The 17,818-nt window shown below is 42.5% G+C and overlaps 1 protein-coding gene across 1 annotated transcript in view; it reads right to left on the bottom strand.

The window, feature by feature from the left end:
• LOC144503390 (adenylate cyclase type 10-like) overlaps positions 1–17,818 on the bottom strand; it is a 159,077-nt gene that overhangs the window by 120,615 nt on the left and 20,644 nt on the right. The window contains exons 9-11 of the mRNA XM_078227701.1: positions 6,244–6,362; positions 5,244–5,320; positions 1,809–1,998 (exon numbers count right to left, since the gene is read on the bottom strand). Coding sequence (XP_078083827.1) covers positions 1,809–1,998; positions 5,244–5,320; positions 6,244–6,362 — 386 coding nt within the window. The remainder of the gene's footprint in view (positions 1–1,808; positions 1,999–5,243; positions 5,321–6,243; positions 6,363–17,818) is intronic.

The raw sequence follows: 17,818 nt of genomic DNA, 5'->3' as shown, positions 1-17,818 counted from the left end.
AATATGCCCCATAATTCCAGATTCACCCAGGAGAGAAAACATCCTCTCAGCATCTACCCCATCAGGCCCTTCAGAATCTTTTGTTTCAATAAGATCATCTTTCATTCTTCTAAATTCCAGTGTAGGTTCAAGATGTTCAACCTTTCCTCAGAAGACAATCTAGGAATCAACCTTGCAAACCTTCTCTAAACTGCCTCCAATGCAAGTATATCGCTCCTTAAATATGCAGAACAAAATTGTACGCATTACTCTGCGTGTGGCCTCACCAACTCCCTGTACAGTTGGAGCACGACTTCTCTACTTTTGTATTCTATCCCCCTTGCATTAAGGGCCAACATCCCATTTGTCTTCCTAATTGCTTGCTGTACCTGCATGCTAAGTTTTGTGATTCATGTACAAGGATATACAATACCCTCTGTACTACAACTTTTGTAATCTCTCTCTATTTGAGTAATACTTTGCACTTCTATCCTTCCTACCTACATGCACAATCTTACATTTACCTACATTATTTTCCATTTACCAAATCTTTATCCACTCACTTAACCTATCTATATCACTTTATAATTGTGTCCTTCTCACAACTTACTTTCCAGTCTATCTTTGTATTGTCATCAAATTTGGATACAATACACTCAGTCCCTTTATCCAAATCATTAATATAGGTTGTGAATATCAAGGTCGAAGCACTGATCCTTGTGGCATCCCACCTGTTACTGTTTGCTGACTTGAAAATTAACACATTTATCCCTACTCTGATTTTTCTGTTAGCCAGCCAGTCCTCTATCCATGCTAATAAATTACCTCTGAGGCCATGAACCCAAGTAGTAACCTTTTATGCAGAACCTCCTTGAATGCTTTTTAGAAATTACAAACACAGTACGTCTGCTGGATTCCTTTTATCCACCATGCTCACTACATCCCGAAAGAACTCTAAGAAATTTGTCAAACATGATTTCCCTATCATAGAACAATGTTGATTGAATGTATTATGATTTTCTAACTATCCTGATAATACTTCCTAAAGACATGGTGGCAATGATGGGAGGATGGGAGTGGGGTAGATGCACAAGAGACTAAAGTTTGAGGAATGCACAATTTTTAGAAGTCTAGAGATAGGGAGAGGAACAGTCATGGAAGAATTCCAACCTGTCAATTAAAATATCAAAATTGAGGCAGGAGTTAAAAGTAAATCAGCGAGCATAAGGGTGGTGAATGTGTAGGACTTCGTGCAAGGTTGGATGTGGACAGTAGAGTTCTGGTTTAGCTCTATTGAAGGTGAAAAGGGGGAGGCAATGAAATAGTCAAGCCTGGAGGCAACAAAACTTTGGATGATGGTTTTGACTGCAGCTGGGGCTGAGACAGGTAGTATTAGAGGTCAAAATAAATAGCCTTGGTGATGCAGATGAAATGGGATATGAAGTTTAGCTCAGAATCAAATGGAGTCAGAGTTGTCCAGAACTAAGCTAAAATAACTGCAACATTTACAAATCTCTGTCAAACATTTGTGTTGTGCCTGGATTTATCACCAAAGATTAATAATCTTGATGTTTTTCCTCAGGCTTGGTTGTAGAAATTTCTGTAAACAGTATATTGTATTTCATGGGGGAAAATGGTAAGACGGCTTTATTGTTTATATATTTTACATATATATTTATATATTCCAACTGTTCCATTTAGCTTTTCAAATATTTATAGAGCATTAAGTGGAGACCATTAATCTCTTGGCTCTTGAGACAAACTCATAAGAATAGTAAAATATTTTCTTTAGACAAGGGATCTTCACACCCAAAGAGGTTTTTACTCACTTCTGATGCTTTTTGGAGAGGTACTGGTAAATGGTACCTGGGTTTGCCACACCTTTCATAGCTCGTTTAGGAAGTTCAATAAAGTAGGAAGAAGGCATCTTGGCATGATAGTGAGTCTCTTCATCACACGATACCAAGCCAGGATAGGTCATCATCAGTCGGGCTGCCAAGTTAACTTTCCGACCAATCACTTTTCAATTAGGAATAACATAAGAAAAAACTTAAACCAATTATTACCATAGCATCTTCTGGCATATTTGATCACATATTTTATAGTATATTTAATATTGTAAATCTTATAGTATAATTAATATAGTATAACTTATATATTTAATGGATTGGCATGTTCTGATTACAAAAGAACACAAGAACGCAACATAAGAACTAGAAGCAGCAGTAGGCCACAAGGCTCTCCCAGCCTGTCATGTCATTCAATATGATCATGGCTCATTTATGACAGCCTCAGCTCCTTTTCTATGCCATTTCCTCATAGCCCTCTATTCCTCGATCTATCAAATATTTATCCACTTCCACTTTAAATACTTCTAATGATCCAGCCTCCACTACCCTTTGGTGTAGAGAATTCCAGAAATTCACCACCCTCTGCGAGAAGAAATTTCTATGCACCTCAGTTTTGAATGACCGGCCCTTTATCTTGTAGCTAAGCCCCCTTGTTCGAAACTCGCCCACTAATGAAAACATCTCACCATCTACCCTGTCAAGCCCCCTCAGGATCTGATATCTTTGAATCAGGTCAACCCTCATTCTTCTGAGCTCCAAGGAATACGGACCCAGAGTATTTAGTCTCTCTTGATAGGACAACTATTTATCATTTTGCTTTCATTGATGATTTCCATTGAAATGTGTACAGCTCTAGACATAAAATAATTTGAATGGAAGTTTTCCTTCTGAAAATTATTATCTGGATCAAACGTGTTTCTAAAATTCAGAGAGAAACCAATTGTTACAGTTATTCATGTGATTAGCAGAAGTAAAAATAAAATTTGCTGTCATATACAAGATATATTGTCCAAAGTTAGAAATTAACTCTTTATCAGGTATATATCTCATTGAAGAAGGTAATGTCCTCAGCATGTTCATCCATCAGTTCCAAAGGCAGAAATTAATGTATTGAAAACATTGATTTAAACCAAAAAAAATTACTTGGTCAAACTTATTCACAACTGTAATAAAAGAAAAGTTAAAAATCACAGCAATAAAGGAAAAGTAAATAGCCAGATGTACATGTTGTTACAAAATAAAAATGTCTGAAATGGCTGTATCCCTTTCTAACAGCTTATAAGTAAGTTACAGAGGGAATGTTGCAAAAAAAAGCATAAATCCCAGGCCACAAGAAACTCCTTGAGCTTTATAAGCTTCGGTGCAGAAAACAGGCCCCTTTAAGATTGCTCTTGAGAAACATATATCACAGTAAATCATGTTTTATTACTCTCACCTTTAACATTGAGCAGATTGTCAGATATCCTCAATTTCAGCAGTGATATAAAGCAGGTAGTATTGAATTGTCAGGAAAATTGGGTGAGCTGTGCGATAGATGCCCATCTAATATTGCCCATTTTACAAGTTGCCAAAATCGGAGGGTGTTAAGTCCATCATATGGGGTTGATTTTAACTTTTAATTGGCTGATTGGTAGCCCGCCTATTTCAGCAGGAGACTGGAGCCTTTTTAGGGACCTGATTTCATCCAAATTTGCAGCAGCGAGCTTCCTGCCCTAACCAGGCATCCAGATGTGGCTCTCCAGATCAAACCTGCTTGGGCCACCAGAATAGCAGGAAAGTAAATTTAGTGCTATGTCACAAGCATGAGGGAGGATGCAGTGAATGGTAGCTGCCCAGTTTATTTGTGTGAATTATGGAAGGAGCACTCCTGTTCCTCCAGCCTCACAATAATAATTAAAGCAATTATTTTGTCAGGGCAGTATCACCAGTGAAACTGGTTATTTCCATTCATAAATGACAATATGTACATCAGAAAATTTTGATTTGCAGATTGAAGGAGGCCTAATATGTGAAACAGTCAAATACCTCAGAGCTAGGCCCCTGAAAGAGTGTCAATCTGCAGCACATATTAGCGAGGTAGTGTGCCCCATTATACCTACTACCCCATTAAGACTAAATTCAGGGAGTTAAACATTTCCGTCCCATCGCCTGAGGAAGTATATAAGAAACAGTTTCAGTTGGAACAAAGCTAGCTAATTCACTGTAAGACAAACAATATTTAACCAGCACACAACTACTGAGCAGAGAAATTTCTCACTTAAAACAATGGCCATTTTAAAAACTTGGCCATACAATGACTTCCCAAAATCATTTAAAGGAAGAAATCTCAAATCTGCTCCCTTTGTACTTGGGGAGGACCAGATTTCAGGCAGTTTATCCACCCCCACCCCACCACCCGCTTATGTAAAATATGGCACGGTGATGTCAGGCTAGTCATCACACCGGTCTCTGACCAGTCTCCAATGTTAAAGAAGGCTGACCAGTTGCCAAAATTGGAAGCACAGCCGCCATTTTGACATTCCCAAGTAACAAGAGCTTGTTTAAAAACCCAACTGTATGGAATTTTTCATTGCCCACTCCATTTTTCTGATGTCGGACGGGAAACATTTTGGGAGAGGTATGAGGAGGAGGCACAAGAGCAGAAAAATGGTCTGCAAGTGTGATCATGGCTGCATCAGCAGCAGAGTCTTGCTGGTGAAGGTGACAGTGTTTGTACCTTTTCCTGACTTAATTTATTCATAGTTTTGAGCCAGCCAAATGAAATAAAGAGGGACTGGGAGGGGAGTGGGTCTTTAAATTAGTGACCGTGACTGTTTTATTGTTCACAGCATTACCCCTCTACTGCCTGACATCCTGGTAAATGCCGATTGGGTGCGGAGCCCCCCTTCACAATGCTACTGAGTAGTCTTCCTACTGGGTGGCCGCTAATTGGCTATCCGACGCTTGATTTGCCGTACTGAGATGTCAGGGTAGGAGCGAGTGAGCCACTCGCTTTCGGTTCCATCTCCCACACCCCAACAAAAACCATAAAATCCAGCCCATTGAATGATTTAAAGTGAGATAATGAGATGAACTCAGCTTTCACTGATAAACGACCTCATTTTCCATCAACCACATTTTTATTAACAGCAATGTTTTAGTTTAAAGCTGAATGAACAGGTTGTGTTTCCCAACAATTTCTGTTCTTATTTCTGATTTCCAGCATTTGCCAATTTTTCTTTTATCTCTCAATCAAGGGACATTGTGCTGATTCAATGCATTACCCAGTTAACAATAAAACGGGTGAATTCTTCACATTAACTTGTTTTACATTTAAAAGTGGCGTTGCATAACCTAAAAAGGAAAATTTAGTGCAAACACAAATCCTGCCAATGTGGTTTGTAAATATAATTTCCAAATTACATTTCTGTTTACCTGTATATTCATGACGTAGAGGATGCCCAACCACTCCACAGAACAGAGGGCCACTTGAAACACCAATTGATGCTACACTGAAAACATAGAAAAATATAAGTAATATTTTGCCAAGGACCTTAAAGGTTCCTGACCTGCAACTTTCAGTGCAGTGGTAATTGAGTTAGATTGCCAATCCGCTTTGAATTACTTATCTTGAAGTCCAGCTGCTCCTATCCGGCCTCACATTCCAACACAGGCCTGGCAAGATCTGTGTAGCACAGCGGATAGCTGATACCTGCAGTCAAGGGCAGTTCAGTCGAATGTAAGTAAGCCATGCTCCCCACACATTAGCTGCCATCAAGCAGGTAAGTATTTCGGTCCAGCCACTGAGACGTTAGGGAGAAGGTAGGGTTGGGTTGGAGTTAGGGTGAGGGTGAGGGTATCAAGCCAAGCTGCAGGGGATGGGTCCGGGCAGTAGTCGGGATGGGGAGGGCTGGGGTCTCTGTAAGAGGCTGAGGGGCTGGGAAGATTCTCATAGGAGGTTGAGTTGTGTGTGTGGGAGGTCCCGTGGGGTATCAGGGGTTGTGGGGGAGGGTCCCATGGGAAGTTGAGGGGATTTGGAGTTGTGGGAGGGGGGAAATCCCATGGAGGGTTGAAGGGGTCTGGGGGCAGTAGGGGAGGAGTGCAATGGGAGAGGTGGGGGGGATAGTCCCATGTGGCATCAGGGGAGATTAATGGTTTCAATTCTTTCAACTTTTCTGGATAAGTATTGCTGAAGGAGAGTCAGAACTATCTAAAGTTTACAATTTAAATTGTATTTTCAGATGATGGTTCCCATTGCAGGACATCTGTCCATTGGAAGTTTGAACTTCGCAGGCAATTTCCGTTCAATCCTTACCTGGGGATCTCTATGGGGTGGTCTTTGGGTTATACTCCAGCTACGCTGGGCTGGAGATTGCAAGTTACAGGCCAATAGGTTTTCCATGATCTTTCTCGTACAGTACAACTCAACATTTACCTGACATATCTAAGTTTTTTACAGAATTCATGCACATTGTGTGCACATTGTAAAGCATTTGCACATTCATCTTCTCCTTTGTCACCAGGAAGACCAAAAGCACAAAGGAAAGTACATCCCTAGAATGAATGAATAAAAAAGATGACAAACGTTACCTTTAGAGTTAAATGCACATTTTTAATTCGCATTTGTCCATAATTGAACTGTGAGATGTATTTACAATTTTGTCATATCATAAGCACATAAGTCCTTAAAATCACTATATTACTTCTATTGCGATCCCAGACCCAATCCCAAATTTTGTTACAATCTCATTAGGGAATAATAACGAAGTAGACGAAATTTGAAATTACTTACCAAGAGAATAAAGTCGCAAAATTCCATGATTTCAAACAAATGAAAGAAATTTTACTGTACAAGAGTCAACCAAACAAATGGTTGATGCACTCTATCTGAGACTCTAAAATCCAGGATTAACATGAGGCGAACATGAGCTCACAGGCAAACTGTGGTTGAACATATCACAAACTGCATATTAAATGGCAGACATCACCAAAACAGATCCCGCTGAATTTCTCAGCAACCCATTCAGAAGTCAGTTATCAATTTGAGTCACAAAACTCTTTGAAACTCCTGTTGTCCTCACAAGGGATCCTACTTCCTCTCTTTTGAGGATCTAGTCTTTGCTTTCTCTCAACAGCAGCTCCTATTTAACCTGCGTGCCTTCTTGCTTCTTCCTTGGCCTGAAAGCAGAACTTAGAATGCCCCATTGACTGCTCACCATTCAGCTACTGAATCTCTTCCCCTCATGCTGTTTCCCACTGGATTCACAAGGCTGCTAGCCAGTATCCGATCACTGGCATGTTCCCCGCTTCCTAGTTGCTCTGAGCTGAACTTTGCTGCTCACAGGCTTTCCTTTGGCCCAGTTGTCAGCTTCATGGAGTAGACAACTGGACTTCAACATTTTTTGGGCAGACACTGCTTCCCACGAACTTTTCTGAGCTTCCACATATCATAAGATATTCAACTGTAGCAGGCGCTTCACCAAGATACATTGCAAAACACTCACTGAAGTCACCCTTCTGTCTTGTGGGGCATGGTTGCCCAGGACTGCAGGAAATCTGAGTGGAAATCAATGGATGGGGGTGAGCGGTGGTGGGGAGGTGGGAAGGGTGGCTGTGAGGCAAATAGGCAGATTCGTGGAAGACAGTGCTCAGGATCATTGTTAGGATTGCTATAGTAAAAGCCCGTTAGTGTGGCAATGGCTCCATGGAACACAATCCTGCCATCCTCTCTCAAGATGACAATATTCACACTTCCAACACTGCCATTCTACTAGCGCCCTGTCAAGCATCCATGCCGAGGTGGTGAAGTCCAATGCCGGGCTTTCAAAGACATTGCAAAATCTTCTGCAGTCTCCCTCACTAAAGGTTGGCAGCCTCCCAGCAGCAGTGGGTCAGCATTGCATTGAAGCTCTAGGACAGGCAAAGGCTAGCACTACCACACTAGAATGCACAACAGTGACCTTTATAGGAAATATTGGATCAGTTATTTATGAAGCTGGTTTGGAATATTTGATTTTTGGTTGTTTTTATTTCAACATTGTGGCCAAGAGGATTCTGTGATAATAAGTAACCGAAGAAAGGTTGGAAAATTGGACTTGCATTCAGGAATTGCCTGTCCAGAAAGTGGATGCATTGGTTGCCTCCTTCCCTCCATCTCCTCCTCTAGCTCCTCTTCTCCTCTTTTTCATCCTCTTTCACCTCTTTTTCGTTCTCATCTTCCTCCTCCTCTATTGCCTCCTCTTTTTCCTTCTCCTCTATTGCCTCTTCTTCCTCTTCCTCTTCCTCCTCTTCTTCCTCCTCATCTTCCTCCTCCTCCTCCTCTTCCTCCTCCTCTTCTTCCTCTTCTACCTCCTCTTCTCCTCCTCCTCTTCCTTCTCCTCTTCTTCCTCTTCTACCTCCTCTTCCTCCTCCCCATCTCTTCCTCTTCTTCTGCCTCCTCTTCCTCCTCCCATCTGCCTGTTTTTCCTCCTCTTCTTTCTCCTCCTCTTTCTCGGCTGCTCACCACCTGCCTAGTGACAGGGGCTCTGCCTTCATGATGACAAGGTTCTGCAGCAAACCACACTCTACAACCAATCATGACTTGATCACTCATTTGTACCTCACAGCTCCTACAGAATGGTCTAGATCGTGGATGAATTGGTTAAGCACCCCAATGGTCTGCATGATGACAGTTTGTGCGTCAGCACAACACTTACTTTAGCCTGGATTTTCACCACTGAGGTGGGAAGGGGGATTTGCGAAATTCACAGCTCGGCCAGCCCACCTCAGGAGAAAGTACTTGCAGAGGCAGGATCTTCATTACCATGGATGGGGCAGGGGATGGCACAGTGAGGGGCTGTGAGTCGGAGTCAAGCTAACCAATTTGGGAAAGGAGATTGGTGGCTGCCACAGCCGGGTGCCAATGACTCAAGTGACAAGTCAAATTAAATGCCTACCTTGGTTCTGTGGGATTCCATCCTGGTTAAAATAAAAACAGAAAGACCCTTCTGCCTTCACCTCTCTCAACCCTTCAAGTGCACTCCCCATGCCTCATCCTTGCCAACTCGTGATTCACTCACTCCCCAAGGCTCTTATGCCCCCTAGGCCAAGCTTAAATAGTGCTACGGCATTCCACCCACCACCTTGGTCCCTCATTCCACTTATGCCAAGCTTAAAGTTTATTTATCAGTGTCAAAAGTAGGCTTACATTAACACTGCAATGAAGTTACTGTGAAAATCCCTTAGTCGCCACACTCCAGCACCTGTTTGGATACTGAGGGGCAATTTAGCATGGCCAATGCACTTAACCAGCATGTCGTCCGAGCTGTGGGAGGAAACCGGAGCATCCAGAGGAAACCCACGCAGACACGGGGAGAATGTGCAGATTCTGCACAGACAGTGACCCAAGCCGGGAATTGAACCCAGGTCCCTGGTGCTGTGAGGCAGCAGTGCTAACCACTGTGACACTCTGCCATTGTGCCACCCCGACATTCCACACACACTATAATCATCAAAATCATTAGTTTGGTGGTCAGAGAATTGACCTTGTTGCCCATGCTCTGTTTTGGAACAGTGGCTCAAATGCAGATCGATCAGTGGACATCTGCAGAATGAAAGGATCATGACTGCTGCGGTGATAGCAGGCACTGACTTGCAAAATTCACTGTATAGCTGCACACCAACTGGATTTTGGGGAAATTGAATCTTTCTACTGTGGTATATCTCATGTTATATTTGGCACCCGCAATTGGGATCGGGGGAAAACTCTGCATTGCTTAGAGACATACCTAGCGCAAAGGAAAATGGCTGTGCTTGTTGGAGACTGATCATCAGCCCTTTGTATTCCTGCTAAATTGTTCCCATCTACATGCAGAATGAATTTTGTTATGTGCAGCAATGTCACGGTTATGTGCGGATGTGCACCACCAGTAAAATAAAAAAACTAGATATAATATTAGAATAAATAATTTTTTTTTAAGTTACCATAGGTAACTAGGTATAGCCACTGGCATGTTAACATGCTACTCCATTAATTACCAGATTTACCAAATTCAATTTTAATTATACCATGGTGTCATTTGAACTCAAAGGTTTATAGTTCAGTACCTTTAACCAGCACATAACCATACATGTTAGTTTCTTACCAATTTGGGAAAGGAGATTGGTGGCTGCCACCAATTGTGGCTTGTATTTCAGTCACTTGGCTGGAAAAAAGCTGAATTGGTAGCAATGGCTTAAGGCAAGGATCATGTGTTTCAATTCAACAAGCTCAAAATAGGAAGAGCTAAAGAGACTTGCCTTTCAAATTGAAAAGGCAGCCTTTGTTTGTCCAGCTTATTGATTGATTTCTTTACTTAAAACTGCTGCGAACGGTGAGGAAAATAGCTCAGTAATTTCGGCACATCAACAAACATAGTCAGAGGTAAAGTTCTCTGTGAATATGGAGAGAGGTTGTTCTATGAACTGAAGGCTGAAGGTTAGAGAGGCAAGGTGTCCCTGCAAATTAAGTGAATATGGAAGGGGAAACTGGGGAAGACAGAATGGAATCCCAAGAGGGAGAATGTTGAAGTAGTTTCTGCAGAAGTAACGGTAATTATTCCACTCACAATTTCTATTAAGGTTAGGAACCTATGAATGTGAATGAAGTGAAAATTGTGAAATAATAAATCAGTTCACCAGCTTTAAAGTAAACTGTCTCTCACAATGCACACAAAAGTGAGTTGGGGGGGATAGTATTTAGAAATATGCACAGTTTGAAATGTCCCTTGGGTTAACCTCACAAGTTCTTTGATAAAGGCAAAATACAGCAGAAGCTGGAATCTGAAACAAAAGCAGAAAATGCTGCAAAATCTCAGCAGGTCAGGCAGCATCAGTGGAGAGAGAATAGAGCCAATGTTTCAAGTCAGGATGACCCTTCATCATAGCTGTTGGAGAATAGGACAAAATTTATACTGTGAGGGTGGGGGAATGCTGTAACTGAAAGGGATGGCATAGACAAAAAGACAAATGGAACGTAAATGGTGATGATAAAGGCTAGAATCCATAAAGAGATCAGAATGTGTAAATGGCAGAATAAAGGTACAGAGTGTAGAAATGCAGCAGATGGCCTTAGTGGGATGGTGAGCAGGGAGGGAAGTGGCAAGCAGAAGATCAGCGTTGTTGAGGATTGATGGGCAAGCAGGAGGAAAGACAAGTGGAATGCTGATGGACCACATTATTTGGAATCTACAAGATAGGGGAATACATTTGCCAGTTGAAAGGCGCAAGGTCTGGCCCACATCAAGAAAACTGCAAGTAATATCGCACAGAAGCAAAGAGTTGAGAGCAACTTGCAGCACTAATGTACCTGGGAGATATGCAACAGTTCAATCACAAAAACCAAGAGATTTGCATTGAAATTTCTTCTACCAGGGAAGAAACAAAAGTAAGTGCATTTGCTTATTTTTACATAATATACAGTTTACCCCCCCAAGCCAACAGATTGAAATTCAGAGCAAAACATCAGTGGAGATGGCTAATTCTCCGTGCATCGTATTGTGTTGTTTAACATCACTTAGCAGAAAGGGGTGAGTGCTGTTTTCATTGCTATACGAGGTTCTGGAGCTGGGGAGAGAATGAGAAAGAGAGGGAGAATGCTGAGATTGAGATTGGTGTAACTAACAGTCTGGACTGTGAGCTGTACGCTTCAGGAGGGCATCTGCTTGCTATTGAATTTCAGGGAATCAGCTGGTGTACATTAGTCTGGCTGAATCATAGCTTTAGGCCCCAGGAACTGAGTGAAGTTGTGCTGTTCATTCTACCTGATTAATCCTGTCAGTCTTGACTCATGTCTATTCATTTCCTGTTGTGGGGAATCTACCAGTTTGTCAATTGTATGCTATTGTGGCAGTAAACTCCATTCAGCCATCAGGATTTGAGAGGTTGTGTTAATTAAAGGCACGGCACTTGATGGACTGTCATGCAGCTCTACAGGCCCGTCAGTTAGAAGGAACACTAGCCCCAGGGTAGTGTCCGAGGTCCAGCCATCTTCAGTTGGGTCATCAATGACGTTCCCTCCATCTTAAGGACAGAGGTAAGGATATTTGCTGATGAATGCACAGTTTTCAGTAACATTTGCCACTCCTCAATTGCTGAAATAGTCCGTGTACATATTCAATAAGACCGAGGCAGCATTTAAGCATGGGCTATTAAGTGGTGAGTTTGAATGTAATCATCTGGCCTCAACATTACAATTGCTGAATCCCAAACTATCAATATACTGGGAGTTACCATTAACCAGAAGCCTAAATGGACCGATTGTATAAATATGGTGGCTACAAAAGCAGGTCAGAGGCTGGAATTCTGCAGCGAGTAACTCACCTCCCCACTCCCCACTGTCCACCATCTACAAGGTGCAAGTCAAGAGGCTGATAGAATACTCTCCACTTGCCTGGATGAATGCAGCACCAACAACACTCAAGAAGCTTAATACCATCCAGGGCAAAGCAGCCACTTGTTTGGCACCTGATCAACCACCTTAAATATTCACTCGTGAATGTAGCCCAATCCATCACGCAAACCAGCCTCCCATCCATTGACTCTGTCTACACTTCCCACTGCCTTGGCAAAGCAGCCCACATAATTAAGGACCCCACGCACCCAGGACATACACTCGTCCATCTTCTTCCATTGGGGAAAGGATATAAAAGTCTGACGTCACATACCAACTGACTCAAGAACAGCTTCTTTCCTGCTGCTGTTAGACTTTTGAATGGACTTACCTTGCATTAAGTTGATCTTTCTCTACACTCTAGCTATGACTGTAACACTACATTCTGCACTCTCTTGTTTTCTTCTCTATGAATGGTATGCTTTGTCTGTATAGTGCGCAAGAAACAATACTTTTCACTGTATGTTAATACTTGTGGCAATAATAAATCAAATCAAGTCAAATCAAATCAAATCTGCATGACAAAGTTCCGATGAGACAGGGAGGTTTTGGTAGGTTACGGGAACTGTGGTGCATGAAAGCTGCGCTGAACCTAGTCAAAAAGAAAAGGAAAGCGTACAAAAGGTTCAGACAGCTATGAGATGATAGGGATCTAGATGAGTTTACAGCTTGTAGGAAGGGACTTAAGAAAGAAATTAGAAGAGCCAGAAGGGGTCACGAGAAGGCCTTGACAGGTAAGATTAAGGAGAACCCTAAGGTGTTCTATAACTATGTGAAGAATAAAAGGATGAGATGTGAAGGAATAGGACCTCTCAAATGTGAAGGTGAGAACGTCTGTACAGAACCGGAAGAAATAACAGAGGTGCTTAATGAATGTTTTACCTTGGTATTCACGGTGGAAAAAGACCTGGGTGGTTGTACTACAGGATTGAGGTGGACTGAAAAGATTGAGTATGTGGACATCAAGAAAGAGGATGTGTTGGAAAATATGAATAGCATCAAGATAGATAAGTCGCCAGGACCGGATGGGATGTACCCCAGGTTGCTGTGGGAGGCGAGGGAAGAGATAGCAGAGCCTCTGGCAATGATCTTTTTGTTGTCGATGGAGATGGGAGAGGTTCCGGAGGATTGGAGGATTGCAGATGTGGTTCCTATATTCAAGAAAGGGAATAGGGATAGCCCAGGAAATTACCGACCGGTGAGTCTAACCTCAGTGGTTGGTAAGTTGATGGAGAAGATCCTGAGGGACAGGATTTATGAACATTTAGAGAAGTTTAGTATGCTCAAAAGTAGTCAGCACGGCTTTGTCAAAGGCAAATCGTGCCTTACGAGCCTGGTGGAGTTCTTTGAAAATGTGACTAAACACATTGACGAAGGAAAAGCGGTAGATGTGGTTTACATGGACTTCAGCAAGGCATTCAATAAGGTCCCCCATGCAAGATTTCTCGAGAAAGTGAGAGGGCATGGGATCCAAGGGGCTGTTGCCTTGTGGATCCAGAACTGGCTTGCCTGCAGAAGGCAGAGAGTGGTTGTAGATGGGGTTTTTTCTGAATGGAGGTCGGTCACCAGTGGTGTGCCCCAGGGATCTGTTCTGGGACCCTTGCTGTTTGTCATTTTCATAAATGACCTGGATGAGGAAGTGGAGGGATGGGTTGGTAAGTTTGCCAACGACACGAAGGTTGGTGGTGTTGTGGATAGTTTGGAGGGATTTCAGAAGTTGCAGCGTGACATAGATAGGATGCAAGACTGGGCGGAGCAGTGGCAGATGGACTTCAACCCGGATAAATGTGTAGTGGTCCATTTTGGCAGGTCAAATGGGATGAAGGAGTATAATATCAAGGGTAAGACTCTTAGCAGTGTAGAGGATCAGAAGGACCTTGGGGTCCGGGTCCATAGGACTCTTAAATCGGCCTCGCAGGTAGAGGAGGTGGTTAAGAAGGCGTATGGTGTGCTGGCCTTCATCAATCGAGGGATTGAGTTTAGGAGTCGGGAGATAATGATGCAGCTTTATAAGACCCTCGTCAGACCCCACTTAGAGTACTGTGCTCAGTTCTAGTCGCCTCATTACAGGAGGGATGTGGAAATTATTGAATGGGTGCAGAGAAGATTTACAAAGATATTGCCTGGATTGGTTGGCATGCCTTATGAGGATAGGTTGAGGGAGCTCAGTCTTTTCTCCTTGGCGAGACGAAGGATGAGAGGTGACCTGATAGAGGTGCACAAGATGTTGAGAGGTATAGATCGGATTCTCGGAGGCTTTTTCCCAGGACTGAAATGGCTGCTACGAGAGGACACAGGTTCAAGGTGCTGGGGAGTAGGTACAGAGGAGATGTCAGGGGTAAGTTTTTCACTCAGAGGGTGGTGGGTGAGTGGAATTGGCTGCCATCAGTGGTGGTGGAGGCAAACTCGATAGGATCTTTTAAGAGACTTCTGGATGAGTACATGGAACTTAATAGGATTGAGGGTTCTAGGTAAGCCTATATATAAGCCTAGGTAGGTAGGGACATGATCAGCGCAACTTGTGAGCCGAACGGCTTGTTTGTGCTGTATTTTTCTATGTTCTATGTTCAAATCAAATCAAATCCCTCACCATTAGCATACAGTGGCAGCAGCGTGTACTCTATAAAGAACACACTGCAGCAACATGCCAAAGCTCCTTCAAGAGCATCTTCCAAACCCATGATGTTTGCAACCTAGAAAGACAAGGGCAGCAGATATATTAACACTGCTATCAGCAGGTTCCCCTCCAAGACACACTGATTTAGAATTATATTGCTGTTCCTTCACTATTGCTGGGTCAAAATCCTGCAACTTTCTAACAGCACAGTGGGTGTGCCTGCACCAGATGGACTACAGCAGTTGAAGAAAGTGGCTCATTTTCACCTTCTCAGGGGCAAGTAGGAATGGGCAAAGAATGCTGGCTTTTCCAGGGACAGTTCCATCCCATGAATGTATAATTTTTAAAAAGTAATGCATTTTTCTCAAAAGTAGCCAGGAGCCTGGAAATCTATTAAAGTGTGTCTTCATTTGTTATTCAAAGGAAAGATGTTTGCATATAATTACAAACATTGCCAGCCGATTGTGAGAAGATGGTGGCTTTGTGACATCTGAGGTTTCAAGTGTCATTGAATTAATTCACACAATATATAATCTCACAGTAAGATGTGTGGCAACTTCTTGCTCATATATCAAAGAGATTGACTCTCACCTCAGGGCAGGAACTTTGATTGACGGTTTGTTGATACAGTTAAAAGTTTATGATTTTAAGATGTCATGGAAAAATCTGCTCAGTGCATTTTAAGAATCGGTTATTGAAATAGAAGACATTTGGAAGCATTGTTCATTGCTGAAAAGCACGATATAGTGCCAAAGCTTTTCACCTTGCACTCATCAGGGCAAACACAAGAATGCCAAATTTCAAACAATCCCAACAATTTGCACTGGATGAGGAAAGAGTGCTGATAGAGTAAGTCAACTCTGATTGGCTAAGGCACTGTCATGGAGAAAACAACAAAGAACTACAGGATCCCCAAGCTCCTGGGTATTCCAAAAAAAGGTGCAAGGTTTAAATATATTCCTTTTGTTTGCAAAGAACAGCTCTCTGCATATGAATGGATGTTACTTATAGCAAGTGTAAAAAAAACATACTTTGAGTTTAACTGATTATCTTAAGTTGCTTGATAGTGTAGCAATTAGTGCATGGGAAAATGCTGCTCAATTATGGAATCACATTTCACAGCAGACATTTTGTTTTAGGTTTTCAAGTGCAGGCTAGCTGAGTGCAGTCCATACTCTGTCTATCATGAACAATGAAGAAATGTGCTGTTTGATTCAATTAGCCAATCATTGGGATGTACAGCCCGAGTCCTTGGCATCGCATCAGCACTGAAATCCATCGATGATGCTGTTCAATTGTATCCATGATGTGGAGATGCCGGCGTTGGACTGGGGTAGGCACAGTAAGAAGTCCTACAGGTCTATTTGGTAGCACGAGCTTTCGGAGCGCTGCCCCTTCATTAGGTGAGTGGAGCGCTTTCATTTCATGAACATCCATTTCATGAATGTCTAACTGTTTGGGACCTTGGACAGAGTCACACATACCAATTCCCTTGATTGTAATCCCTTAAAATAATTATTTTGACGTCAGGAAGAATGGGTAGATGGCAGATCGGTTGTCACATTTAATTCACTGGAGCCCTAGCTCATGATCGTTTTAAAAGAACAAAGAATGAAGAACAGTACAGCACAGGAAACAGGCCCTTCAGCCCTCCAAGCCTGTGCCGCTCATTGGTCCAACGAGACCATTCGTTTGTATCCCTCCATTCCCAGACTTCAATGATAAGCAACACTGAGGTAAGAGACAATGAAACACATGGAGCAAGCTACGACGATGTTAAAACACTCGTGGAGCTGTGTCAAAGTACCCAAGTTAGTTTTGTACAAAGCATAACTTCAGCTATTAGTGATTTTATTAGTCATCCCAATGTGTGTTAAAAATGTGTTTAAGTCTGGTGCTTGTTCTTTGTGAAAGTGCATGGTGGACAGGATTTTGCTCAAAGATACTGGCAGAAATTATGGCTGGACCTCTTCCTTCTCACTTGCCATATTTAAATGGCAGGGGTGGCAAGGTCCAGACCCCCAGAAGATTGCCCATATTGCATGTATTCCCTAGGTTTCTTGGGACCAGCAGGGGTACCTGATGCTCGACCCAGAAAGTGGCTATAACAGTTCTGAGGTTCCCTGAAAAGGCCCAAAAGACTGCCAATTACAGTCAAATAAGTTCATGTCAGCACGGTGGCACAGTGGTTAGCACTGCTGCCTCACAGCGCCAGGGACCAGATTTCAATTCTGGCCTCGGGCCACTATCTGTGTGGAGTTTGCATGTTCTTCCTGTGTCTGCGTGGGTTTCCTCGGGTGCTCCAATTTCCTCCCACTCTCCAAAGATGTGTGAGTTAGGTTGATTGGCCATACTAAATTGCCCTTGGTGTCAGGGGAACTAGCTAGGTAAATACATGAGGTTATGAGGATAGGCTTGGGTGGGATTGTGGATGATGCAGACTCGAGGGGCCAAATGGCCTCCTTCTGCACTGTATGATTTTATGTGCTATGTTTAAGTTGTGAGAACTCCATCAAATTCCTGATAAGTTTGCAGAAGGTAGAAAAGCTTTGAGCAGTCAGTGGGTGAGCTGCTCGTCATAAAATGTTCATCCTCTGTCCTGTTCCTGTAGCTGTGGTGTTGATATAATTAGTCCATGGCAGCCTCTATTCAAGAGCGGTTTCCAAAATGTTGATAGTGAGGTCATGGTTATGGTTGTGTTATTGAAGGTCAAGAAACATGGCTAGGATTTCTCTTGTTTAATCTAGTTATTACCTGGCAATTTTGAGCGTGCATGTTACAGTAAATTCTTGATGAGTCAAATTCCAGGAGAGCCGCATTCAAATTGAGGTTTAGGAGAGCTTTGTGATTACCAAAGAGGCCCAATTTTCCACATGAATACAACATACTGGAAATGGATATTAAATAAACAAACACAGTCTGCATTGATGTATTTGCTACATACCAGTCATTCTAACACTCATTAATTTCCATTTTTCAGAATCA

Source organism: Mustelus asterias, chromosome 14, assembly GCF_964213995.1.
Source record: "Mustelus asterias chromosome 14, sMusAst1.hap1.1, whole genome shotgun sequence".
Lineage (NCBI taxonomy): Eukaryota > Metazoa > Chordata > Chondrichthyes > Carcharhiniformes > Triakidae > Mustelus > Mustelus asterias.
Note: the sequence above shows the minus strand (reverse complement) of the source record. Positions and strands in the feature narration are given on the sequence as shown.